Consider the following 27393-nt stretch of genomic DNA (forward strand, 5'->3'; position numbering starts at 1 on the left):
ATACTTAAGATCTGAAACCAAGTTTTTAGGGGCTTTAATCCATAAAACTACACTGAAATTATGAAAACATCAATTTTAATTGCACATAGTGTATGTACAACAAAGCCTTGACACATACCACACACTTGACACAAATGGATCCAGCTGACAAAGGATACAGGCCTGTCTGTGGCAAGGAAATAGTACAAAACATCAAATAGTGGCCTTTAACTACACAGTTTATTTGCCTCATACTCCATGTAGTTTGGTTGTCTGGCACTGAAAGCCTGCAGGGCAGTGAGTATCCTGGTCACGTCTGCACTGGACAGTTTGAGTCTGTGGCGCAGCAGACAGGCAAACAGATCCACGTGCGGGGCCCCTGGAGGTGAGAGGCGGTTAACCCTGTAGCGCAGCTCCACCAGCTGCAGCAGGGCCGAGTCCTGTGATCCCTGAGTGTACGGGTAGTCTATCTGCAGAATCAGGTCCTGGATTGCCTCGGGGTCAAAGTGCACGCTGTATCCAAACAGCTGCATGCTGTTCACTTTCATATAGCCGATGTTGTTAGACGGCTCCGTCGCCTCCAGAGGCTCATAGTACACCGTCAGGTTCTTGTTTCCTCCTGTCACTCCCACAGGGTCCCTGATACGACTCCTCAGATAAAAATGAACCGTCTCAAAAAAGCTCTTCCATCTGTTTCCCAGAGTTAGAGTCCAATTATAGCAGTCCAAGGGGATATCCAGCTTGGTCCGCTCCCAGTCAGGGTATCGGTGCTGACCTATAGGCATGGTCCAGCTCTCTGAATGGCTGCCCCCGAAGGGATTCACAAAAAGAGACAATGCTGGCTCCAGAGTGCTGTTTCTGGTGAGGCAAAACTGCAGGGTGAGTCCGAGGAGCATGTGAACACGGTTGGACTTCACTCGATTGCTCTTGAGGGTGAGCAGCATTCTTTTCCTCCACGATGGGTCAAACCAAGTGTTAATGCGCACGTCATTGCTCACAAACACACCGTGCAGAGCGATACGTGGGTCGCGCCGCTGTAGCAAGTAGCGCAGCTCAAGGTCCTGCAGGTCTCGGTCACTCTCCAAGCCCAGGTAGGGGTCTGTAGGGTCGGGAATGGCAGGACGGCAGGCTCCCTGGGTCAGTGTGAAGCCGAGGTTGCAGCTCGAGCATCGTGTCCTGTTCTCGGTGGAACAGGAGGCACAGCGAGCACCGTCGCCCACAGAGCAGGGAATGATGCCCTGGCAAGGCGGATGGTTGTAGGGGCAGGAGCAGCTGCGGCTCTCGTCACTGTAAACACCGACCTGGTTGTTCTCACTGCAGTATAAGATGGATAGGGCGTAGCTCAACCAGAAGTTCAGAGGCCTGAGGACGAGATGACAGTCGTGTTAATCACCTCAGTTTCAGACATACAACACTTCTGTATTGGATCTTACTGACTTATTCATTTTTGTTACTTTGAGTCTTTGTCATTGTTTTCTTGAATATGCAATGAAGGGAATGTTTTGCCCATAAAGATTAATCCTGCCTTTCACAAAAAATACGTGTTGTTTTGATGTGCTGCAAAAACAATTTTAGTCATACTCCGACTCAGCTGGAGTTCCAGAAGGAAAATCAGATCAAAATGAATATTTTAATCTATTGAATTCCCCTTCTGTAGTGCAGATGGGTGGGGATGACACACGCAGACTCACTCACACATACAAACAGATGCACATACCCATACATACATACTTATTGCCTCCTAACTCTTTCTTCTTTCGTTGCAAGTTTATTCCACTTCTACCGCAGATACAGCACAATATTTAGTGATATTAAGGGTGCTATCTGTAACTCAGGAAAACAAAGGTGATTGTTGACTGTCATTCTCAGGTCATCAAATGCCAACGCTTTGGGTCAGGCTGTTCATATGCACTGTTCATGCTTATATTTATCAAAACAAATGCAACAGAAGTCATGTAAAACCTATGTAATCATGAGCTAGTTATTCATGAATAACCCATGTAATTGCAAAGGCTGCAATCATGTGACTAATTTGCTGATGGGAGTGAAGAAATAAGTAAAAGGAGTTAAAGTCTGCATAAAGAGGCATGTTAGGGTGGTGGTTGGATCAAACAAACACAGGACTTTCCCCCAGGAGACCAGTGTTTATGTCCCCAGTGAAACCAAGTGAACTTTGAGTTAATTTAAGGTGTCATCACCATCTCTTAATTTTCATAAACCTAATCTTTGTAACTTCATGTTAATTACACAACTTTACTGTAAGTACGTAATGTGACGACACCATCCATGGGTGGGCAACTTGTTAGATATCATACGAAACACTGTATTAAGGTCAGAATTAACACCTGCCAAGCTCCAAATGTGGGTTGATTTTTCTTTTGACAAATAAATGTTTGCCACACATTTGTACCAAAATAGTAATGTAACAAAAAATCATGCCATCACACAAAACGATGTGTTTTTGGCACATCTAAACAATGCCACAAAACTGACCGTCTCAAGCACTCCTAGTTTCACTGCACCGTTTACAGTACAGGGCTTCTTCCGTTCTCACCTTTCACAATAAAAGCCCAAAACTTAAAGATGTGTTACCAGAGGAAACTAATTCACATACTTAGGCTTAGGTGTTGAATTGCTGAATACCTTAAAATAATTTCACTCAGCCTCTTATTTAAGTTGCTATTTGACATATTCATTTATTATTTTAATGAAATGTACTAAAACAAATGTGTGTGACAAAGAAAGCCATTTTATTGTTTTGTCCAGTGGAAAATATACTTTGTTGGTGGATTTTTTCATCTACCAGTCTCATTCGGTGGTGAGGAAAAAATAATTATGGACACTAATGAGGGTACGTTGTCTTGGTTGATAGCCGACTGAACCATCAGTTCAAAGCGTCTGTATTTGACAACCTGGAAATGAGACCTAATTAAATGTTTTTCTCCGGAGTTACAGACAGCACTTAAAAAATACAATGACAATGTAAAAATGCAGATTAAAAAAAAAATCAAGTTTCAAAGGGACACAAAAGCAAGCACAAAAATACCTGGACTTAACCAGTGACCCTAAACTGCTATTGAATTCTTTTTTACAGGCAGAAAGGGTGTGATAAAGACGTGTAATTGGATTGTGGACTGAGAAGGCAGTGCCTCCACTTGACTAGTGAGCTGATGGATTGAGTCATTTAGTTAATTTCCCTGCCAGAAATAGCTATCAACATGGAGTGTCCATGAGAGAGGCATAAATCTCAGTGAAGTTATGACCACAGTGGTCTCTGATAGACTGCTAAAATAGAGTATCCAGGTGGGACTGCTGCTGAAACAGCCGCTGGAACCGTAAAAAAACACAGTAATAAATATAAGCAAATTCGTCATGTATTACCAGTCACTGCAGCTTAAATTCCTTGATGTGATTCTTTTCAAATGAATGGATTATTATATGAGGAATTCTAGGATGTCGGATCGATTGTGATGCTGTTTAAACCTGCCGACATAAAAATGCCTCTGTTTGGCCAAACATGATCCCGTTTGTCTTTTCCCCCGGGTGGAACAGAGGAGCAGCTTTGCTCCTGTCAGCACTTTTCACCTCACTCCACAACTACTTTTCCTCAAGTGCCTTCTAATAAGTACCGTCCCGCTCTACTGCTTTCACCCAGCTCCTGGCGCATAAATCATTTTCATAATTATAAGTTTTGAGGAGCACCTTGGGTTAACAGGCTGCAGTATAAATATTCTCCTCTCTTGTTCTTGCCTTGGCACTTACCTCGGCCTCTGCAGGACTATTTTGGGCTGTTTTCGGCACCTCTTGCTGAGGCCAAAGAGCTTGTTAGCGGTGCGGCGAGCTTTGGTGAAAAGCTGGGCACTACTGGTCTCCAGCTGCTTGTAGCGCTGGAGCAGGCTGGCATCCGTCCTCCACATGTGTTCCACGACAGATGTGTTTACAGCGTAATGGGTTGGCAGTTTCCCAACAAAGCTTTGGAACTCCTCTGGTAGGAAAAAAAGAACATGAATAAGTAAATTCTGCCTGTAGCTATGAGCCTCAGGGTAACAATACACCGAAAAACTGTCGACTCCTCATTGTTTGTCCCAGAAAAGCAAACAGCTCAAGAGGAGAAATAACAGCTGCAACATGCCAGGAAAGCATGTTTTGATTTTCTTTGTAGGTAGGAATGCTGATGTCATGAGCATGTCAGAGAATAATCTCCTTTCATATTTTGTTTCTGTGAAAATGATATGTGTATGTTAATCACCACCTGTTACCTTCCTGCAGTACTGAACACCATCAAAGCAACTAGTCTCTAATTAGACATGAGTGACACTGAAAGCAAAATTGCTATTCCTGCCTTCAGCAATGTGAAAGTAAGGCGGGGTTGCCACGGTGACTTAAATTACATGAGTCAAACACAAAAGAATGATGTGAGCCTGAAAAGTTCCCCGACATTTTTTTTTTTTTTTTGATAGAGGAGAAAACTTTTTAAACTGTGACACAAATAATTTGCACATGCATGTACGCATTGAGGCATTTCATTATCTGCCAGTTTATTTTTATATATTACTTAGTAAGAGGTGTAATTTAAAAGGACAGTTCATCACAAAATAAAAAAAAAATTCCTCTTACATGTAATGCTATTTATCAGTCTGTTTTACAATGAGCTGCCGAGCATTGGAGATCGGCCACAGAGATGTCTGCCTTCTCTATTGTGAAACTAACTAATTAGTGATTATTATTATATTATTATATTGATAAATTATTAGATATTTAATTGTCATTAGCAATTACATTATTTTTTCTCAGTTTCTATAGACCTGGCTGCTTACTGATAACTCGTTAAGATGAAAAGGCAGCAAAACATCTTTTCATTTCCTAAATCCACTGCAGGAACAGCATTTACATAACCTTTGAAAGGAGTCACAATGTAACTGTGTGATGAATGCATGTGCACGTCATAAATGGAAACTTAAACAAATAGAACCATATCCTCAAAAACGCATAATCTATAAATCGCTCTGTATAATGGTTAAAAAATCAAAAGGAATGGATATGAATTAACGTCTTTTCATTTTGTTTCAAAATCATTGAAGATGGAAACTGAAATGATTGGTAATAATAGATTATGATGGAATTTCTTACGACTCTGTCCATCAAAATGAAGGACAACAAGAAAATCGAATGCAGTGTCTAAGGGGAACTATTGTCTTTCTACTGAACTACACTGCCAACCGCACTGCCACACAGAGGGAAGCATTTACTGCTAGCTCACCAAACACCACTAAAGTTACAGCAGTCCAGTTTTCGCCTCTCGTGCATGAGAGGTGCATGCTTCCTTTTGTGCAGTAATACGGTTGGCTGGTGTAGTTTGGTAGAATTAAATAGTTCTTGCATGAAACTGCTCACAAAAAAGTTCTGTGGATTATCTTGAGTAACCAGGTTATGATTTGACAGAGATGTTGCTTTTTAAATGTATTTTTTTCGGTGCCATGCAGACATCTCTACGGCCGATATCTCCAACACTCAGCAGCTCACACCAAAACAGTCTAGACTGAGCAATAGCACCACAGGTAAGAGGAAAACTATGTGTTTTTATTTGGTGTGACCTGTCCCTTTAAAATAAAAAAATGACACAAACCTGAAACACACAGTGCCAACTCTACAGGGGTTTGTGTCAAAGGTGCCTTTTTTCAAACATCAATACATCCAGCCTTGGTACTGTAATAGTATTATTGTATAAACTTGGCTCCTAACAGCAGGTTTGTCCTCCTGGTTTGTGCCTCAAAACAATCAATCAGAGCTGTTGCGAATATCTGCGTAAATTGCTCTGTAAATGCCAGTCGAGGCTACTAATCTCCTGGTATGGTGTGTTTATGGTAATTATAGCACTGTCTCAAAATTAATGCAATAATACATTATTAGGTGCTTGGATGTCGGCCAAGCTTTGTGCAACTGTTGGTCCATTTATGTGTGTAGATGCCCTTTCTCGAGTGCACAGAGCTGAGGGAAATGACTATGGGAGCCATGACTGAGGAGAATACAGTGTGCTCTTATACACCAGGCCTTTCAGTCAATGTCACATAATCAATGAAAGAGCTCCACAATGGTGCAGAGTTACAATCACCAACCATGATAATAAGCCCAGTGGTGCTCTAACTGTGGTGGTTAGCTCAACACAGTAGAGGAATAGTTAACATCATCATGATTACATATCCTCTTTTTTAATTTAATTTTTTGTACGTCAGATTTCTATGCTTTTTTTGTGGATGGAATCAATGCCTTTTCCATCATGAGAGCTTAAATTATTGACATTACTTTAAAGATATTCTATGCATGTCTTTCCTCAACAAAATAATATTAGTCTCAGAGGCTTTGTTTCATGTACTCTGATGACGCTGTTTTTTAAAATATCTTAATTTTGATTTAATTTATGGCTCGTGACTCTGTTACTGCAGCGGAGTACCAGGAGGGGCAAGGGCGGTCAGGCTGTGGCTTGGCCTGCCCCAGTAGCCCAGCAGCCTGTTCTCATTAAGAACGAGCAGATTTCTATGCTTTGATGGTGCTTTTAGTGCAGGATCACAACGCCAGAAGTGTTGGATCCAGCAAATCTTAGACTTTTATGTAGGTGTTTGCTTCCCCTCTGAATGTCATGTTGTTTTTCTACATCTCTCCTTGTGCCTCCTTCCCCTAACCCTAACGATCCATGTCAGCATGTGCATTTGTTGGCGTTACAGCGTTAGTTGCCATGTGCTGTTGTTGCCCAAACATAACCACATGCCTCCTCATCCCACCATGTGCATTTGTTGACATCATAGTAGCGGCATCCTGGAACATACAGACGCAGGAGGATACCTAGAGCGTAATATGTAGACTCGGAATTCCACTGCAAAGCAGCAACACGTGACAACTCGGGATGAGAACGTGTTGGACCCACAGCCGGCTGTCCTCCCTGGCTCACACACCCCTGGGTTCTGGATGCTCAAGTGAGGTGGAACAGGAGGCTCACGGTGGCGGGTTGGATCCCCCCAACCCCTTAAGCACTTGTTGTAGACATGCAGTCCTGTTGGACTATCGCACGCTTAACGCAATCAGCACGGAGACGAGGTGTCTACCGGCAGCTCCGCTCCTCTCTGGGTCCAGGAAGCCGGAGAAGGAGGGATAGAGGGGGAAGCACCAACGGGTAGGAAACAGTAGACTTTTAGAGTCGTAGGGCTTATACGCATTGTGCATTGTCAGAAACAGATTGTGATGACAAAAAGAAAAAAAAGGTGAAAATGAATCATAAATCGGGAGAAATACTGGAGAATCGTGGCCAAGGGAGGAAACCAAGAGAGGGCAATGAAAAACAACAGTCTCCTGGGAAAATATGGAGGGTTGGCAGATGTAACACAGACTTGGCCTGTTTTCCGATGGACAGATGCCAGAGGTCAGCTTTGTCAGCTTGCTACAGCATAGGCTTTTCCATTTCAACAAATGTTACCTTCCTACAAAGAAGCAGTGAAGAGAGGAGGAGTCTGAATGTACTGTTTACAGGGAGTCAGACAATTCCTGCAGAGTATACCTTTTAATAGCTGACATAACTTTGAAATAACTGACATTTTCGGAAATAATTAGCTACTTTTGTCGGGAGTTAGATTGGGAGAATAAGTGTGTTTCCTGAAATGTTGAACTGTGCCTTTCATTCCATTTTTTTTATTGTGATTCCTCACAGCACTTTGGTGAGAACAGATGGACTTTTTTAAAAAATGTCTGTATATTTCTACACATACTGCAGCCCTGAGCACCTAGAGAGCACCAGAAGCCTCATTTGATTTGACACAATGACTGACAGGTCTCTTGATTCAGCGCCTGGCAGCTGGCAATGTTTGACAGCCAAGAATGCATTTAGAACAAAAACAAGACGTGTTTTTCTTCATGTTGGCTCTTAAATCCAACTTTAAAATTATTCTTTTTTATTGAAAAAAAATAAACCTGTATTCTGAAGTCCAGCATTCTGAGAACTTTAAAAGCCGATGTTCCATCCTTGGGTTTTTTGAAAGCCCCATTCAAGCTGACATTTTCAGGTTCCATTTTGGTGTGTCATAGTGAATTAAAATCCCTGACTCACCCGATTCCTCAAACTCCCGGTTGGTCAGCCTCCAGGTGTCTCTGATGCGCAGCAGGTTGTTTTCCAGAGTGTCCAGGTCAGAGAGAGGACAGTTACACTGAGGGAAGTCCGCGCTGCACTCGCACCAGCAGTCGCTGCTCTGGCACACAAACTGGCCCTCAGATTTACAGCCAATGTAGTTTAAAGCTGCCTGAATGAAGCGGCTCTGCAGGTAGCCTGGTAGGATGACCTGCAGCCCTGTGGAAAGTAAAAAGACTTGATGAAGATGGGCTGAGCTCGTAAGAAAAATTAAATGAAATTATTATGCTTGTCTCGTAATAAAAGAAGTTAATGTTATTCTATGTTTTTCTTCCAAACAGCAAAGTCCAAGAAAAACCAAAACTTACAATAAATTGGTCTTTCTAGAATAAATTGTCTGTTAAGCCAAAGCCCGATATTCACAGATTTAGTTACCGCCATCTGTTCCGCCATCTTGCGGTGCTGACATTACTGCGGTGGCGAGTCGCAGTGTTTGCTGCTGCCTGCTGACAGTTACAGCAGCAGACGTCAGTTTTGCTAAATCATTTCAGCTAATTGATGACAAACTTTGGCATGAAATGAAGACATTGTTGACTGCCAAATAACAGTTGAGGTTTTTATAGTAAAAACTATCACCTCCTTCTAAATAGAGCTGCCAGTGTTTTGGTTTAACAAGTGACCGTTTTGGATTCTTGTAGTAACTTGCATAAATGGTTGGGGTTGATAATAAACAGGTGAGTATGTATTTAAATTGCCTTAAGCATACCAAAGGCTTTTACAAGGAGACCTACATTTGTGTTTTCAACAGTTGCCATCGATATGAGTAAACATTGTGTGACTGTGTGTCACCAGTTAAACCAAAACAGCGTACATTGTACATATTTTGTTTGTGAAGATGACTGAATGATATTTAGCCTACTTTCTGGTCATTAGAGCAACTAACGCTATATTTCACAGTAAAACCACAACTAGTTGACTAAGTTAATTTATTCTGTGGTCCTACCTCAACCCACAGTAACATTAGCTCACCAAAAATAGCTTTGTTAGCTAAGCAGTGTTAACTTTGCTGACATTACTTTTTACAATTAATGATTAGTTTCACAATCAGTTTTTCTTAAAAGTTTTCTACTAAGATTTCTGCTACTGCTAGAGCAGCTGTGAACTGCACAGGTTCTTATGTTGTCAACATTAATGTTACAAAGAAAGTAAAGATAAGTGTAGAAAATTGTACACGTCTTAGGACAGCAGACATTCAAACATGAGCGAATTGTAGGGAGATGCACCACTGCAATGAAAATGTTCTTCCAGCACTTTTAATTCAGTCCTTCAAACGCTGTCCTGCCACTTTAAATGCTCACTAAAGTACCAAATTTGTATTCATCCACCGCTGAAAATAGTTCCCAACAAATAAACTATTTGCTCTTGTTTGTGTGATATTTACAAAAAAAATCCACAGTGCCCAGTTATATTTTGAATTTCTAAGCTTTTTGTATTTAAAAAAAAAAGGAAAGAAAAAAGTGTTTATTTTTGGCCCATTTTAAAATGTTTGTCTTTTTGGCAGTGAACACTGGGCTTGGGGCTGAGTGCCTCAGGTTGGGGAAATTGGACATTATTGAGAAAAGGACTAACAAATGGTTTTAGCTTTTTTATGGGATTTGTTGACAATAAGAAAATAATAAAATAAAGCCAGATTTATCCTTTAAAGCAACTGTCTGAACATGAATGACAGTCGATATCATGTTCATATCTATATATCTACTCAGCAAATACAAGGCTGCTGATGCCACCACTATGATGTAGAGAGCAGAATTCTACCTTGTAGCTGAACCTTGTTTTCGGGACTGTGAACCAGTACGGAGCTGACTGTGTCCAGATTGTCATAGTTGCTGCATCCGAGTGGCCCAGTTCTGGTTTCTGTCACCTGTGAGAAATTCAAGAGAATATCAATCTTATTTATTGTAATTGTTATTTTTCTTTTCATGTCATCTCTTGAATTTGGATGCCTCCCTCTTCAAATACACAGAACAACAGTGCAGATAATCCAGTGGCGGTGCTCTGTCGATATGTGCATCCTATCAAGCTACATACTGGCTCTGCACGTTCTTAAAGTATACATGTAATAAAAAGTGGTATAATATGAAATAATTCTGTAACAGGAGCATTATTCCATGGGGGATATATACTTATCCTGATATCGTCACCTTAAATTTCAAATAAAGATGTTAGAATGAGATATCTAAATATGTGTCCAATATTCTTATGGTTCACTTTCCCCTGTTTGTCATCAATATAGTACTGTGTATATATAGCAATGAAATATTTTGACAGGGTAGCACCAATCCGCTTTTGATTGGTGGCATTTTTTGATGAGGCAGCATTACTCAACAAAACACCTTAAACCAAACGACTTTTCAGCAATTTCACTGCTGCAGACAAACTTCAAATGTCAGAATGAAATCATGAATTTTACCTTGTTTGTTTTGCACTAAAACGATTTTGATCATTTGGGAAGGTGGTCATAGAACTCAGACTGAGCTATCTTATGTCGATCTTTTTCTTCTGATGAATATGTTTAATATTGTGGAAAGAGAAACTGGTAAATTTGTGTTAATGTTTGAAACAGTTCATCTCTAATTTCCATGGTTTCCTCCAGAGACTGTATAAATAATGGACGTAGCTAATGTGACATCACCAATTGATTTGTGGACTGCTATTTAAAAGCGCCGAGCTTGGCATTTTGGAAGTTGCCATCTTATATTTTTGGAGCCAGAATGACTGTATTTGGACAAGAGGGTGGAACTGTGTTGGAGCGAGGAATGGATCTGACTCGCAGACTGCAGCGATGCCTTACAGACAGCCTGTCACGCAAGCAACCTCACCCTTAAATAACTTTGGTCCTTAATGAAATGTCAACTAGTCAGTTATATAAAAAAAAAATCAGCAGTACAGTAATATGTGTTTAAATGAACAATAGAGACTAAAACTGTTTTTTGTACCAGGCTGTAAACATGTTTATTTCTGCTGTAAAGTTGAGCATTTCAGCATGGGGGCCTACAGGAATTGACTCTGCTTTTGAACCAGCCTAAAGTAGCTGTTGGATGAACTGCAGTTTTTGGCACTTCAGCATTGGCTTCATTTTTCAGCCTCGGATGTTGCTTTATCTCCTTCCACTAAATGGGTGCAGCTAACTAACAGAGGCTGGTAGTGAGTTGAGGCGACAATATTCAAAATATAAAGGCCACAAATGCAGTTTATCTTTATGGATTTTATTGATGCCGAATTGACCAGAATACTGTCGACATTTAATGCCTATTATCTTGTGTTTCTACAGTTGTTTGTTTTTGTGGACATGTATGGAATTGTTAATATGACATATTTCTTAAAGGGAGTTTGGTAGAATATTTTCCACTAGGAGCAGGATGGGAAATAATCTCAAAAGGAATTTTTTTGTAGTCTGGCATATAGAAACTCCGCAAGCTCGCCAGTCTTTGCATCATTTTATAGTCTGTGAGCATTAACTCACGTTGCAGCCAGTTATCACTTCGAAGTAGTCAAATACCACTGCTTTTGCAGTGCTTTCGGTGTAAGGTCCTGACGCCAAAAGCCACCTTTTGTGTCAGCTTGGTTTGCCACTGGATGTCGGCAGTTGACAACGCGGCTGGGCAGAACCGTTCGCGATGTTATCACATGCTGCTAGACGGCACCTGCCACGGCAGCATGATGTGCTGATGGTTGGTGTCAGTTACGAACGCGGCCAGATGGAACCTGTCGCGTCCACATGATACACCGCTAGATGGCGTCAGATGAAACGCTGGCGGTAGCAACTTTCTCCTAATCCTAAAGATTTGTGCCAGCATGTGCATTTGTTGACGCAGTTGAGGCGGCATCACGAAATGTCAATTGCAGACGCAAAAGGTTACCTGGAGTAAATGAGAGAAGAGAAGAGAAAGAGAAAGAAGAGAAAATGTAGACGTGGAAGTCCACTGCAAAACGGCTTTAAGTGATGATTTGGGATTAAAACATGTTGCAAATGATTGTTAGATGAGGGGGCATCAGACTTTAGTCTTTTAAGTCTTTTCGAGGTCTTCTCGTGTATGGTGGGCATTAGTTTAGTCAGTGATGACGGTCACCAGTCATGTCACACTGACATGACGTGACTCATTTCACTTGTGTATTTTCAAAAAAAAAGTAAAGAAGAACATAAAAAAAAACACTCATCAAAGCCTTTTGTGCCTCACATGAATCTGAAATGCAATGAGTCACTGAGGTAATATTAAAAAGGTCTTCAATTAGAAAGCTTTCCCAGACAGATACATTTGTTCTTATCAGAGAGAAGAAATCTACTCCGACTGAAAAGATTTACTCTGCTGCTTATTTCTAACAGTTATTAATCTTGATGTTTAACTTTGAAATTCTAACACAAAAACTCAAACTCATAACTTACTGCCTATTAGCATAACTTTATGCTCAGGATCCGTCCTATTTCTCACTGAACCCTCAATACCGTGTGTGATTTTAATGAATGGCCATGTATTGCAGGTGCTGCTTTACATCCCTCATAAAACGTAGTATTCATCTCTCGCTCTCTTTCCCTCACTCTGATCTTCAATCTGCCTGAACTCCGCACACCGCAAAGTGGTGAATGAATGGAAGTCCGCCTGGCTGGAAATTAATGGAATGATATTTCTAATCCATCAAGCTGATGCATAACCAGAGAAGCACGTTCTCAGTTCAGGAAGAGGGGGGGCTGCGGGCACTTGTCTTCATCAGTGGCTACTCACTTTAGCATCTACGTTTGCCCCTCAGGCTGATTAATGCGTACACTCTAATGGCCACTTCAGATGATAAAATGGATGATTGGTGTTTTATAGTACAGGATGCAGCTCTGCAGCTCCGCTCTGCTTCTTCACTCTCCTCTTTAAAGCCTGACACCGGGGAGGCAGCAGCTCAGAGACCTTGTATCTTGCAATATTGTTTTGCACTGCTTTAAAACAGTCACTCAATTAGTCCGTAATGGGTGATTGGCAAAGACACGTTTGACCATATTCACATCAATTGATGCGTTTATCAGCCTGATGCAAATCGAGTCATCTCACTTCCTTCTGCATACATGAGTTTTATGTGACAATAAACTGCACACCGAAGAGAGAAAAACAGGATAGATGTGCCGCACCCCTGCAGCTACAACAGGTGAATTTCCTCATGTCAGGCCAATTCTGTAAATAAGCATTTGTTCTTAATCCTACCTGATTAAAGAAGTTATGGAAGTAAAGTCCCTGAGATGGAATTAAAGGATTTGTTCGTGCATGTTATCTCAAAGTTGAGCTACCAAAGTGTCATGAATTTAAACTTTGCTCTACAAACACATGACTGAATCTCACTAAGTGAAGGAAAGATGCTAAGCACTGAATTTAAAGTACTTTTACCTTACTTAAGTACTTCATTTTTATATTACTTTATATTTCTACTCTTCTTTTCTTTTTCCGAGAAAAACATTGTATGTCTTCTCCACTACATTTATTTTGAAGCTACAGGTACTAGTAGAAATGTCACAGGTTTAACATTAATTGGTTCTCCGCCAAGAATATTTTTGACCTGCAGTGTTGCCAACTGCCCACTTTCTCACTATATTTAATGACTTTTCACACCCTTTTAGCAACCTTATTTCTAAAAGTGACTAGCGACAAATTAAGCGACTTGTTCAGACCATCAGGAAAAAAGAGAGAAATATATTGTAATTCATTCCCAGGCATGCCACTCAGAGTAATTGCAGTCCACGGCTGTTTTGCCATCAGTGTGGAGTCTCACCCCCCTCTCCTCTTGTGCCTTGCAGTAGGTGCCGGGCAGGAGGAGAGGAGACGCTGCTGGCTGTAGGAGTTCAGTTGTAGTGATTTTCAATGGTTACATCAACACTCTCACTCTCTGGATTGCAAGTGCTGCTCTATAGAATAAGCACCAGAGCTCTCATGACATTCAAATATTTTGTTAAGGGTTTTTCTATCGAGTCTAATTTCAGGAAAGTACAATGATGTTATCAACATGCAAATGATGTCATGTATGATGTCATCTGGCAACTTTTAGCAACATTTAAAGCTCTTGCTACCTATTTTCATTGGAAAAGAGCTGGCAACACTGCTGACCGGTGGCGCGTGTTGGCCTACAGGTCCGGGTAGAGCGCAGCGCAGAGTGGCCAAGGCAAATGTTAGCCATCCAGTGCAGACTGGAGGGTAGAGCAGTGGGCACTGTTATTGCATGTTAATGCTGCTAGCCAGCCTTCTGTCAGCGAAGCCAACAGAATTTTTAAAAAAAATTACATTACAAAAATTAACTACACCTTAATGGATAGCACTTTAAAATGTGCTAGTGCTCACTGAGTCAACGCAGAGCCAGACTAAAGGGAAAGCCCTCTTGTATTTCCTATCAAAGGCAAAATGAACCAAAACTGACATCCTTAGTTATTTAATTTTCAAGATTTTAAATACAATCCTTATGATCTGTCAATCCTTGTAACAGATTAAACAATCCAGCAGTATAAAAGCTGTTTAATTAGCTCCACCTCTGCCAATGACAACATAAAATAACTGCTTGCATGTCAATGCATCAACAATATATAATAAATCCAATAATATACTAGTATAACATTGTCAGGGGTCAGTCAACTCCACGCTGAAAAACTCGTTGCACCTGTAACCACGCCCAGCAGTGATGTCACAACTTAAAGACATACTTCTGCATCACTGCAGCAAGGCTCGGAGTAAAAACAATAAATAGGCCACATAAATTTTGCTCATGTGGGCATGTCCATATTCAAACACTGAACCAGTATTTCATTGCTATATGTTCAGTACTATATTGAGTCATGCAGGGTCAACTTTAACTTAGCGATGTGTGTATGCATTTCATTGGTCAAAACTGAAATAACTTCCTCCCCTGACGACTGCACAAGTCATTAAAACATGTTCAGTAACTTCAGCTGAACCCAAAACCGAGCCACTCCACCTCGATGCTTCATATCTTCCCATGTGTAACTGCTGGAGGCGAGCAAACCCCAAGCCGGGGAAACTACACAGCTGCCTTCAGGCAGAGACTGCACAGCGTTTCATCTACCAACAGATTGCTGCTGTATTTACAGTTTGACTTGGCTTCCACATACCCGTATGGCGGTGGATGCGATCTGGAGGTGGTGCAGCCTGCGCAGCGTGCTCTCTCTGTCAGTGAAGTAGGAAGCAGCCAGCTGGTGAAGGGCCTCCAGGGTCACCATCCCTGTAGTGTTCGAGGTCCTGTTGCGGCTACGGCTACCATCGGCTCCCGCAGGCGATGACTCCTGGCCGAGCTTCCGTTTGTCCACAAATATTGTCAAAGACTCCTCCCCTGGTGACAGTCAGGCAAAGGCAAGGAGAGCTTCATTAACTCTGACAGAGCAGCACTAATCACCTTTCATTAGTATCTCTTCAGATCGGATAAAAAAGCGCAGCAGTGATTAAGGGCTGTGGAGGAACTGATGGTTTGGATGATTGGAGGAAAAGGCACAGACAAGGTCTCTGCATCTATTAAACTCCTGGGGAACAGAGAGCTTATCCAAGATCATTGATCAACTTCCCCTAATTGTTCTAATTATCTTAATTATATAGGCCAAAATTACATTAAAAACTAAACAGATCTCAGGTCTTCTATAGGAGACAAGTACATTCAACATTTGGAAACATCTGTGACGATTACAGATATTACAGGAATATAAAAAGCAGCCACTAAAACCAAACTACCACAGCAGACTCATTTCACACTAACTAAGGAGCAAGATGTATAAACAATGCATAGGCACAAAAAATGTGTGTACACTATTTCCCACACATAAACTCACAGTTTTCAAAATACCCGTACACTGTAAAATCTCATAGGTTGATATGAGTTAAAATAATCTTGGAAACCGATTGCCTTGAATAAGGAAGTTAAATATCAATACAAATCTTAATTGATGTTTACTTTATATTCAAGTGTTAGGTTTACTTGAATTTTTAGCTGTATTTAATTAATTTTGCGAAGTTGTTGCAACTCAGAAATGGTAGGTGATATTATCTTGTTCTTTCTTAGTGTTAACTTCAGTACCCTAAGTTAGTTTGACTTAACCTGATCATGACGGAGGATTTTAACAATGATGAAGTTAGAAGATCTGCAAGTTCTGCTTGTTAACATGTTTAAGAATATCAAAAATATGTTTGACTAGTTTGCAACTAGCAGAATACAGATAAATAGCACTTGGTTTACTGAAGTTACTAAAACTTTAAAAGATTACTTTTATTAAATGTATTACTTTTAAATTGCAGCAACTTAACAAAATTAAGTAAATATAACACAGTTTTAATTAAACTTAATGATATAAAGTACACACAAATTACGATTAATAGTTATATTTACATAGATTTTTCAAGGCATTCAGTTTCCTAGTTTTTAAAAAAAGTAAAATGAACTTTTCACATTTTACAGTGTATCTTAAGGTGGAGTGTTTAGGTTACCAATTTCATTGATTGTGTTATTCTTATTTACCTTTGGATCATTATTTCCCTGTTAATGATTTGTTAATTTTCTCCTGAATTTTGAAGCACTTTGTAAAGTCTGTTTCAACATGAGCTCCATAAATGAATCATTGATCACCTCTCTGATGTTTAATAATGATGACTGAGCTGGTTTAAAGACACATGATGAATTGGTGGTATTGGGGCTATAAATAGCCACAGCTGTGCGTAATGGCCGTGCATAGTGACAGCTGTTCTGGTGCTGCTCAAGAACTTTGCTGATGAGTCACAATTGGTGAAACTGCACTGCTTCTTTGCTGTTCTCGTCTCTGACGGGCCTAATGAGTTTGAAATGGCCAAAATCGCATGTATTCAGAATCTGATGAGATAGGGTTTTGACATCCGAAGTGTTTTGGTTTCTGTTTGTAGTCCAAGTAGTATTGACCAGTCACGTTTGAATGGCCAACACATTCTTACTCCTAACTCATCACATATTGCCGTTTGTTCAGTGACCTTTTCATGTCTACATATGATGTGCTAGGTATCCTGGATGCTGCTTTTGTAGTGCTTTTTTTTGTAAAATCCCAACAGCAAAAGCCACCTTTTGCATTCGCATGGTACGCTGCTGGATGGTGTTTAAACACTGCCAGTGATGATGCGTCATTATATACAAAAAAAATGTTGTTATTATGGCGTAGTTGTTCTGACGACAGGAGAGTAGTGTAAACTTGCGCCCATGAATGAAGCTTTTTAGATCAGAAGAAAAGAATGTATGTACACATTTCTGTCTTTGTGAGTGCAGATGTTTCGCCATGAGCTGTGTGCAGCTGGCCCCCGGACGTTTTTATGATGAAGTGATGCAATTTACCTTTTTCTTAATGTTGTTGCTGACATTTCTTTTCAAACTGCCTCATCTACAGTGCTTTTGAATCTTTTGCAATAGTTTATTTCCAAACATTTCTCAGTATAACTTTCAATGTGTGCCCTGGAGAAATTGTGTGAAATTGCTACATCTGTCAGTTATTTCATTTGCAGGTAAAACTGTGAGGCCTACATAACAGGTCATTAATAAAATCAATGTTTTTTTTTTCATTTAAATAAAAGGCTTGAGTTTTCAGGGAAATCAGCCAGTGTTTTGGACTTCAGCGAACATAGGGTATATTCTCTATTGCATACAAATTCTCTTTACTTTGGCAGGTACTACAGCTGCCCTCACATAGTATGTACTATTGCATGCCGTATGTACACAATAGGGACATACTAATTCTTCATAACACTCTGAACTTTGACCCTCATACTCATATATCCATTACCATGGAGATAAAAAAAAAAACACCATTTGTTGAGCTTGTCATAGACGGAGATCAACCTGGAGGGCTCTGCTGTTGTTATTTGGCAATGTATGTAGTTTAACCTTTAAGTTATAACTGTATACATTGTGAATTCAATTGAATTGAATTCATTTTTTTATTTATTATGGTTTTGTTATTTTTTTCTTTGTTGGTAATATTCATGTTTTTTTTGTTCACGTAAACAATAAATACAAAATGAAATTTTAGTTCTGTTCATCAGTCACAGTAATGTGCTGTCATTTGTCACTGCGACTTCTCTCAGCAGTCAATCAGCTGTCATCACTCGATGTGACGCATCGGATTGTGGGTCAGAATAGCCACGGAAGCACATTGGCTTGCATATTTAAAATTCCGACCGGATATAGTACTACATCCTGGTATTTTTGGCATACTGCATCTGACAGACTATGTATTGGGACACAGTAAATCTTTTCCTGGCATACTCTATAATATGGTAGTATGGGTATTGGAATGCACAGTGTTGAGTGCAGTTTGAGTTACAGACTGTTCACAGTGGGTGCTTTTTAGCAAACTTTAACAACTTTAAATCCTCTCTTAACTCCAACAGCATGTCGAGGTCATTTAATCAGTATGAGTTTCACCGGCTCTTTTCCCAAACTACAGTCATCCACTGCTCCCTCCACCATAGCTCTAACCTCTTGTCCAAATATGGTCACTTCGGGCTCCAAAATATCCAAGATAGAAACAGCCAAAGTGCCGAACTTAAGGCTTAAAAACTGTGGCAGATTAGATATGTCATTTGAAGTCATTCTGATCTGATGCCCCCATTTGCAAGATGACATTGCTTCTCAGTGTTTTTAAAAGGTGTCGCAAATAATGCTTACAAAAATTACCTATAGATATGACTATTAAAAGAAAACAACTTTGATTGTCAGTTGGAAACCAGAAATAAACATTGTGGTCATATAGAAGTTACACGCTTTGTTGACATATCCATCTGCTCCCTATGAGGTTTTATGGCTTTATAATAAAGTCACGCTACATCTGCTTTTGTTTTTGACAGACAAAAGTTCTAATTGTAATGGCTGCTGGAAGTCCTTGTCTAAACATGAACACAGGTCATATTAGGCATTTAAGCCAACAGCATTCCTAAAAAGGCAATACCAAACCCCCCAAAACTATTCAACTTAAAACTTTTGCCTGCAGTAGACTTCAGCTTCAGTTAGATCAAGTTTTACCATCTACAGCATCAGCTGCGTCAGTCAAAGTCTAAACGTCTTGTATCAAAAGTCGTTCCAGGTGAAACACAAGAGTTATTAAAAAATTCCTGTGTTGTCTGCTGAGTCTGTTGTCAGAGGAGGCGATTGTATCTCTGTCTTTTGTGTGATGGATTTCTGCCTGAGAGATTTTTGAGCACTGGTATGAAATGTTTAAACTATAAAGAATTGTTTTGTCTTTAGTTCTGAGATCCAGACAGCCAAACCGTATGTTTACTGTTGATTTTTTTTGGCCAGTTACTGCATTTGTGGGAATAAGATAAAAGCAAAGCAAGCATCAAAAATAATCCTGGATTTTAAGGTACATCGCCAAAAGCTATTCTCTACCAAATCTGCATTAGGATAGCTCCTTCATATTTTCACGCAGCAGACATTTTTTCAAACCCACACTTCTTCTAATAAAGTACAATTTCTGATTCTTGATTTATTAAATAAAGAAAGGCAAATTGCAGACAAATCATAGTGTACAAAAGTGATGAAGCTCCGTTTGGGGAGCATGCAATTTTGATGGCCAAACAAAAATATAAAATCATGCCTTTCACTGCCTTCTCCAATTTATTTTTTTTACACTAAACCAGAGCGATTTGATGTTTGTTGTGAGCCAAAAAAATACTGATCCAGAAAAATTATAATACGCTTTGTTGTTCAGAAAGCAACAGACGGTAAAAACGGTGCCCCATGTGCTGAAGAAAAAAAAAATTGCATTAGAAACTGTGTGAATCAGGTTTGCTTTGAAGCTCTGCGTACTCCACTGTACCTCCCAGAGTGGCAGAGAGGAGAAGGTGGGTGCCATATTTCTTGATTAGACTCTCTGTAATCGTCTGGAGGGTTGGCCGCCTCCCCAGCTGGCGGATGGTGTGCATGAAGTCAGGGTCGAGGGGCAGAGCCAGGCCGCCACTGCCACCGAAATCGTCCCGCTTCTCCACTGCCAGGCTGTTGACCTTCCATCGACCAAACTCCCTGGAGACACAACAACACACATACACATGCACAGAGACATTTGCTCGCTTAGTTTTGGCCTTTAGTGGTGTATATGGCCCCAGGTGGCTTTTTAACAAGATGTCTAGAAAGCAAAGGAGGAGGTGAATGTGTGTAACATACATTAAAAGACTATAAATAATACTGTACAGTCAGCTGACCACACACATATGCACAAACATCATTAACACACAATGGAGCTGTAATGTTTCCCTTGGGAGCTTTAATAACAGGCCTTAGAAAACCACATACAGCCACCTCGTATATCTTACTCAAGGGAGTATGAGATTAATTTGGGTACTCAGATTGTGGTCAGTTATTTATCCATTGTCAGATTTCACTTTTCCTCCCAGGAATAACTTAAAGTCTATTATAGGGCAGTGATGTGTTCATTTGAATTGATTGAAGCTGGATGTTACTTAACACGATTAATGACACGGCACACAAGTGGTTTGTTGAGGTTTGAAGTCTGTTGCTTTGTCAGTTGGTGCAGTCATGTCTGCTTTTGTTCTGCTACAACTCAAGGCAAAAGCTTAACATGTCAGTCATTTATACAGCATTTTTATCTTTAATTTCAAATTGTCTGTCCACTTTCCAACTATTTCTGATGCAATCTTAAGTAGCCAGGATACTGAGGTCATGTCCCCATTTCTATAGCAACCTCAGGGTTTCCCACACTTGTGCCCGCCAGGACTTAAACATCTGCCTCTATATATCGATTTTATATTTTTGATGCTGGTCCTTTTTTTTGGGAGTGCTATTGGAATATATATAGTTTAGTTAATGATTGCACAACTCCCTTGGAGCACAGAGCATACTCTGGGCACAGACGGAGCAGCAGAATGTCAGGCACAGTAAAAGCGAAACTTAACCATTCATTGGGTCTAAAAATCTGCAGCAGCTATGCCTCTCATATTGTTCTAATCAGCTCTGACAGGATTGACAACTCAATTATCCATCTCGTGACTCAGACTCCTCAATCTGCTGCGGAGGGAAAATAAACTCATGGCGAGTTCCACCTGCTCTGCAATTAAGGACCCACAAAAACAGGGGGGGACACAGAATGAAAAAAAAACAACAACAACACAAACACACAAGATCTAGAAAAAAAAGGAAAAGGAAAACAGAACCAGAAATTTGACCCAGGAGAGTGATGTTGAGGCCAACAAGCAACATCTGTTGCTGTGTTTTTGCCAGTCAGAGGTGTTTTTTAGTGTCACAATGCTGCCCTTCCAGCCATATTTGTGCCACTAAAAGCTGGGTGTTTCTTAGCAACATCTGCAATCTTCTCCTAACCACAACCAAGGGATTTTGTTGCCTATACATAACTACATAAATTCCTTTCTCCATCAAATGTGATGCAAAAAGCTGGCCCCAGCATAATTTTAGTAAAACAAAGGGTTTCTGCTGAAGTGGTAAAATATGACAACTAGAGGTGAGATCACTTCGTAAAAACTTTCTGCAGGCTTTTGTAGATTCTAGTATTTCTCTACCAGGATATAGTATTCTTGGAATTGTATTATTTTTTCTGGCAGTTTACAAATGGACCTGCACATGTACGTCTGCCTACCAGCACCTTGGACACTAACTAATTAACACGTTATATGATGTTTCTTTAAAGCTACAGGTATGGGTTTTGTTTTTTTTAAATAACTCATTTTTGCTGAAATTGACACTACATTCACAAAGTCTGTGAAATACCGTCTCTTCCTACTGCCTCTAATGGCCTCCCATTCACTAGAATTGACCAATCAGAGCTGAGGACTCTCTAACTCAGTTGCCAATCATGTCAGTCACTGTTCATGAACTGCGGTTAAACTCTCAAACTAAGCAGCACTGATCAAATATGAATCAAGATTCTGTTTCTGCATTGCCTATTTCTTGCCTCAAATGTTTATAGAAACATATTTTAGTGCACTGTTTAACTGTAAAATGAGAAAGTTTTGACCATGCGGCCAAGTTGGATGTAATCCATGGCAGTGCCAAGCATCACTCACCACATTAGTATTTATTCCAGTCGGTCTGTTTGAATTTTGGAAATCGAGAAGAGCTGTGTAATTAAATTAATTTTTTTTATCTTTATTCAAGTTAGAGAAGCGCTGAACTGGTATTTAGCTGCTTGGTCACCATAAATCTCTAGTGCTCTGTGGGCCTCACAATGTGGAGTATCAGAGTTATTTCATACCAAGGTAATCAAGCTTTTTCGGCTCCATGCACCCCTGAGCAACTGTATCCAGTCCCCTTACCTGGTGTTAAAATGACTCAGGCTGCCTGTCATAGCTAGAAAAAAAATGTGTATATATATATATTTATATTTTTCAACCAAATCAGAGTTTCTGCTTTTTCAAATTAGCTGAGCTACTCCACAATATTTCCACGTACCCCCTGGATGGAAATCTCTGTTATCTGTCACTGTTGTCTGAACAAGCTTGTCACAGCTTTAAATAACTCCTGCACGGATAAAACAGAACTTATTGTAATGCAGCGCTGCGACTCCCACAGCAACAGAAAGACGTGAAACCAAAATATAGTCCCACATCATCAGCTGCCATCATTTGTTATCTTGTGCCCTTTGGACACAAGTCTCGCTGAACTCTAGCTATTCACAAACCGTCTGGGAGATACTGCTGCTCCTCTCTCTCTCTCTGTTGTTGCCTCCCTCCATAGCATCAGTTAATGTCTACCTCTCCCACCGTGCCGCCTGCTGCTCTGTGTACCTCCCTCTCCTTCTGGGAGGCAATCAAATCACTGCCACGAGAAAAATGATCGGCAGCGAAATAATTGCGGAACCGGGACAGTGTGGAGTGTGTCATTAGAGCCAATCATCATAACGAGGGGACAGGCTGAGTGTCCGTCCCTGGTGGACAGATGGGCGTTGTGGTTCCAGCCCAGGGTTTAGCCTAAAGCTATTTCATCAGCATTCACATATGACAAACCGAGGGGTGTTTGCTGCAGGAACGTAATCTGCAATCTAAACATGAAGGCTTACTGTATGTACTGTAAGCAATCAATAGTGATGAAAACATCTCTCTGGGAAGGGAAAAAATGTATAAATGAAAAGGTTAAAGCAAAGCCCAATCACCTGCTGCTGCATGAGTGACAGCCAAGTGATGCTCATGGTGCTCTTTCAGTTCTTACAGAGGTCAGAGGCAGAATAGCAGTTTAGCCTCCAGGCTATTTAGGAGCAAACAGAAATACAATGAGCTTCTGCAACCCTGTGGGGACTTTGAGATACAGTTATGACATATTTCTAAGAATAAATGCTTTCTTGTTTTTCTCTTGATACCATCTCCCCAAGACATTAAATGATAGGCCAAATGGACAAATGAACTGGTTCAAATTGACTCTCCTGTCATGCATCATCTTGTTACAGCTGTTTTTTTTGTTTGTTTGTTTTTTAAATTAAAGTAGGTTCTCATTTTAGAGTCTTGCTGGAAATCCCTAATCAATCATTCCCAGCAGAGCAGTCTTTAGGATTTAGTGGCATCTAGCGGTGAGGATTACAGATGCTGAGATTTCGCCTGTGTGACATGTGTGAGCTCCCGGTTAGATTGCCTTCAGTGTTCATTGTTCAGGAGGTTTTTAGCAGGAGCAAAAATATCTGCAAAGTTCTCTCCCTCTCAAAAACAAACTGACCAGGCGATTAAAACCTGTAAAATTACTGAGTTAAGCAGTTTCACAAACAATTTTTCGACACATCTGAAATTGCCTGTAATTATGACTTGACTTCAATTATATGTAGGCTAAGTGAGGTCTGTCTAAGGCAATGCGAAATGCAGATCAAACTGCGTATCTTCAGCCATGTGGCTCAAATATGAATTAAGATTTGGTTACTTCATTGCCTATTTCGTGCCTCAGATGTTTTCACAAACAGTGCACTGTTAGTGTACTATTTATTTATAAAATAAGAAGGTTTGTGACCTAGTCACATTCTTGAAAACAGTTGAGCCAAAACCAAGCACTGTCCACTGGATTGAGTAAGCCGGATCACTTGGGGTTTAGGCGTGTCTTTTTTGCTGGATTCAGTTTATCTCAGCTATAACTTTGACAATTTCCAAGCAAAAGAGTGGTATCAATCTTGTCACCTGTTTCCAAAATGTCAAATGGCAATTGTTTGGCTCGTTGCAGAGGGGCCACTAATTACAGTTGCCGATGCGGAAATGTGAATAGCCCCATCTAGAGCAAGAAATGGTTTGTCCATTCTGGGCTGCTGTAGAAACACGGTGGTGCAATATAGCGCTCTTGGAGTAAGAGGACCTCCGTCTTATATAGATATAAACAGCTCATTTTAAGATAACAAAAACACAACAATTGATATTTTCATTTGATTATATTCCCCCAAACCCTACACACTGGACCTTTAAACAGTCTTTGCTTAAAGGTTGCAGAGTCAACTGTTTCAGGGTAAAAGACCCTCGAGCAGTGAGACAGCTAATACAGACGCTGGCTCGCCTTCAACAGTCCGAGCTGTCCGCTCCTTTGTCACTTTCAATGATTTTCACTAAATATGGGAGAGGTTTGGAATAGAAGCAGTCTCAATTCATAAGGGACTATTGGGGACACTCATGCAGCAAGTCTATTGGAAAAAAAAGTGCAGCTGTCACTAAGAGATAAACACCAGAGCCTAAAAGATTCCTGAGAGGAGATAACGAACCACTTGATTCATGCACCTACAGATGTAGACCAAGTATTTTTTCAGAAGAAGAAACTTGGGCCTTGAGGCATTGATAAGTCACCTGCATACATAAAAAAATTGCACCTACTAGAAAAGTGCACTTAATAGAGTTTCAAAAGCATCCCGGAAGCTCAGAAAAATATGCACCTTGTCTGTTCTTTACGGAGCTGCGGCGTGTTGCACAGAGCAGATAGATTCCTCCTGCTAACAGCCACTGTGCGTGAAATGTAGATACAATAGGATTATGAGGATGAATGTATTCTAATAACTAAGACACATTTGCATGTCTTTGTCCCATGTGCTTTATAACTTGACTTTTAAGGTTATTAACTTTGTCTGTGAGCTACAGCACAACAAAGTAGAAAATAACAGCAAACACAACTAAAACAGACAAAAAGAAACCATTTTACTACACGGCCCGCTTACTTACTGATGCACAAATATGAAAAAGACCGAATTAACTAAATCTGCTAGTCTACACAGTCAGACAGGCTAAAAGCTCCACTATTGAAATGCTCACAGTGTAGTATGACGCTGTAATAAAGACAGACTGAAAGAGTGTTGCAGTCAGACCGTGGAGGACTGCGCCCACTGGAATTGTCCATTCCGACACCTTAAAATCAAGATGGCAGATGTTCTTGTTCAAAATGAGACCAAACTATTCTATGGATGTCAGTTTTTTCGACACAGGCCAAAATGTTGCATCCAGTGGACAGAAATGTTGTCTTTACCTGAGACATTTTCTGGAAAAGTTGCAGACCCTACCGGCTGGTTAAGAGAAGTTAGAAGCCAGCAGTGAGCAAAACATTAAATAAAACATTTTTTTTCAATAATTGTGAATCATCACAACCCAGAGAGGTCCTTATACATACAGTCATAAATGTGCTCATAAAATATAAAGCTGATTGTACCAGTGGTCAGGAAGATTGGCAGTGGACAAACATACACACCCACGACACAACGAATGATTTGCTTCAAACTTATGCCCACCAGAGATAATAAACAGACAGCAAGATCTAAAAACCTCTAAATGTATACACCCTAACAACTGCACTAAAGCAACAAAATATACAAAGACTAATGATGAAATAATGAGCACAAACATTTATGTAAATACAAGCATATCTAATTCAGACCCACGTGTAAATCAGTCCCCAATTTTGGATGCCCAAAAATAGCAAAAAAAGCAAGGATACAGTCTACTTAATCTTAACAAAGCCGGTGAGGAATATTTAGACAAAGGCAGCAGCAGCAGCAAAGTGCAGCTCAGGGACACTGCAGGAAGCCACTGAAAGGATGTAACTGTCCACACACTGTCAGGGAATTAACTTCTGCTGGATAATCAAATGTCAGACCCTGAAGCAAAAAAAAAACACAGAAAGTCATCAATTTTTTAGTCAGATTGCTTAAAGGCACGAGCAAAGGGCACACTTTGCACCGCTACAGTGGTTCTTCAGATTTGCTCATCAGCCTGCAACTAATGCTGTGCAGGTGTTGATACCTGTGAGGGCAATCCTGAGAGTGTGCAGTATTTCTATCCAAACACTACAGCAGCTGCTTTCGCTGATTAGTTCCTCACTGGCTCAAAGTGCTCATCAGTTAAATTATCCGGTGGCATGTTGGGTGAAATGAAAACCTGCAAAAAAACTCCAAACTGAAACACCTGAAAGAAACATGTAAATACACATACAACTGCCTCACCTGTAGATCTTGTATCTGGTGCTGTAGCCCTGCTGGTACCTCTCCGCAGCCTCCGTGAACTCCAGGGACTGGTGGAAGGGTCCTTTATCGGACAGCAGCCAGCCCAGGGAGCCGGGGGCGCCGTCGCTTTGTCCGGCGGCTCCAGCGGCCCCGGAGGTCCAGCAGCAGCAGCAGCAGAGCCACAGGCTGAGAGCCGCCCCCTCCCATAGCAGAGACAGCCGCTTATGACTGATTCTCTGACAGCTCATGCTTCACCCAGCGACACCTCATTCTCTCCGGACTGGGAAGAGAGCACAGTTTCACACATTTTTTTTTTCTAATGGAAAAAGTAGTGCGTCGCGCAGATTTTGACAGCATAACTCGGACCTGTGGTATTTGAGAGTTAAATACATGTTTTATGATGCTGAAAAGACACTCACCTGATTTAGCAATAGGGATCAAACGATGCGCTCTCAAGAATAAGTGAACTCTATCATGCGAGAGCTGCGACTAAAACCTCTCCAGTTGAGTGATCCGGCCAAACACATTGAATCGTGATGAGTCTTTTCTCTCAAGCGCTACTCCAACTTGATTTCGGCTCTTGCACAACTTTATTTCGGGAGACGAGCCTCCCGCATCCGCGCGCAGTTCACACCCGCTCCTCGATGACAAGTTGCAGCAGCAGCAGCAGCAGCGGACGCACGAGGACAGTCATCGTGTCCGCGCGGTCACAGATATTTCCAGAATGCAAAAGGTAGATTTCTCCATCCTGAGCGCAATCCGTTTGTATGATCCTTAAAGTTGCTGCTGAATTCTTGCTTGCGTGTGTGAGCTGTTCCTCCCCCCTCCGCAGAGTGAGCTGCTG

General features: G+C 40.8%; 1 protein-coding gene across 1 annotated transcript; it reads right to left on the minus strand.

The window, feature by feature from the left end:
* LOC121951779 (BMP/retinoic acid-inducible neural-specific protein 3-like) lies at positions 1-27393 on the minus strand. Its single transcript, XM_042498246.2, has 8 exons — positions 26969-27393; positions 26550-26829; positions 19953-20155; positions 15246-15463; positions 9908-10013; positions 8075-8311; positions 3742-3964; positions 1-1341 (listed from the first exon to the last, which is right to left on the minus strand). The coding sequence occupies exons 2-8, from the start codon at positions 26795-26797 to the stop codon at positions 207-209; spliced, it is 2370 nt and encodes a 789-aa protein (XP_042354180.2). The 5' UTR covers positions 26798-26829; positions 26969-27393; the 3' UTR covers positions 1-206.

The sequence above is a fragment of the Plectropomus leopardus genome, chromosome 12 (assembly GCF_026936395.1).
Source record: "Plectropomus leopardus strain MGB_pleo_1.0 chromosome 12, ASM2693639v1, whole genome shotgun sequence".
NCBI classification, from domain to species: domain Eukaryota; kingdom Metazoa; phylum Chordata; class Actinopteri; order Perciformes; family Serranidae; genus Plectropomus; species Plectropomus leopardus.

Excerpts from the sequence above, each read along its gene's own strand:
- LOC121951779 (XM_042498246.2), bottom strand. The coding sequence starts at position 26,797 with ATGAGCTGTCAGAGAATCAGTCATAAGCGGCTGTCTCTGCTATGGGAG. Across the intron at positions 10,014-15,245 it reads TCGCATCCACCGCCATACGG|GTGACAGAAACCAGAACTGG; the intron begins GTATGTGGAAGC and ends AATTTCTCACAG. Across the intron at positions 3,965-8,074 it reads CCGGGAGTTTGAGGAATCGG|AGGAGTTCCAAAGCTTTGTT; the intron begins GTGAGTCAGGGA and ends TTTTCCTACCAG.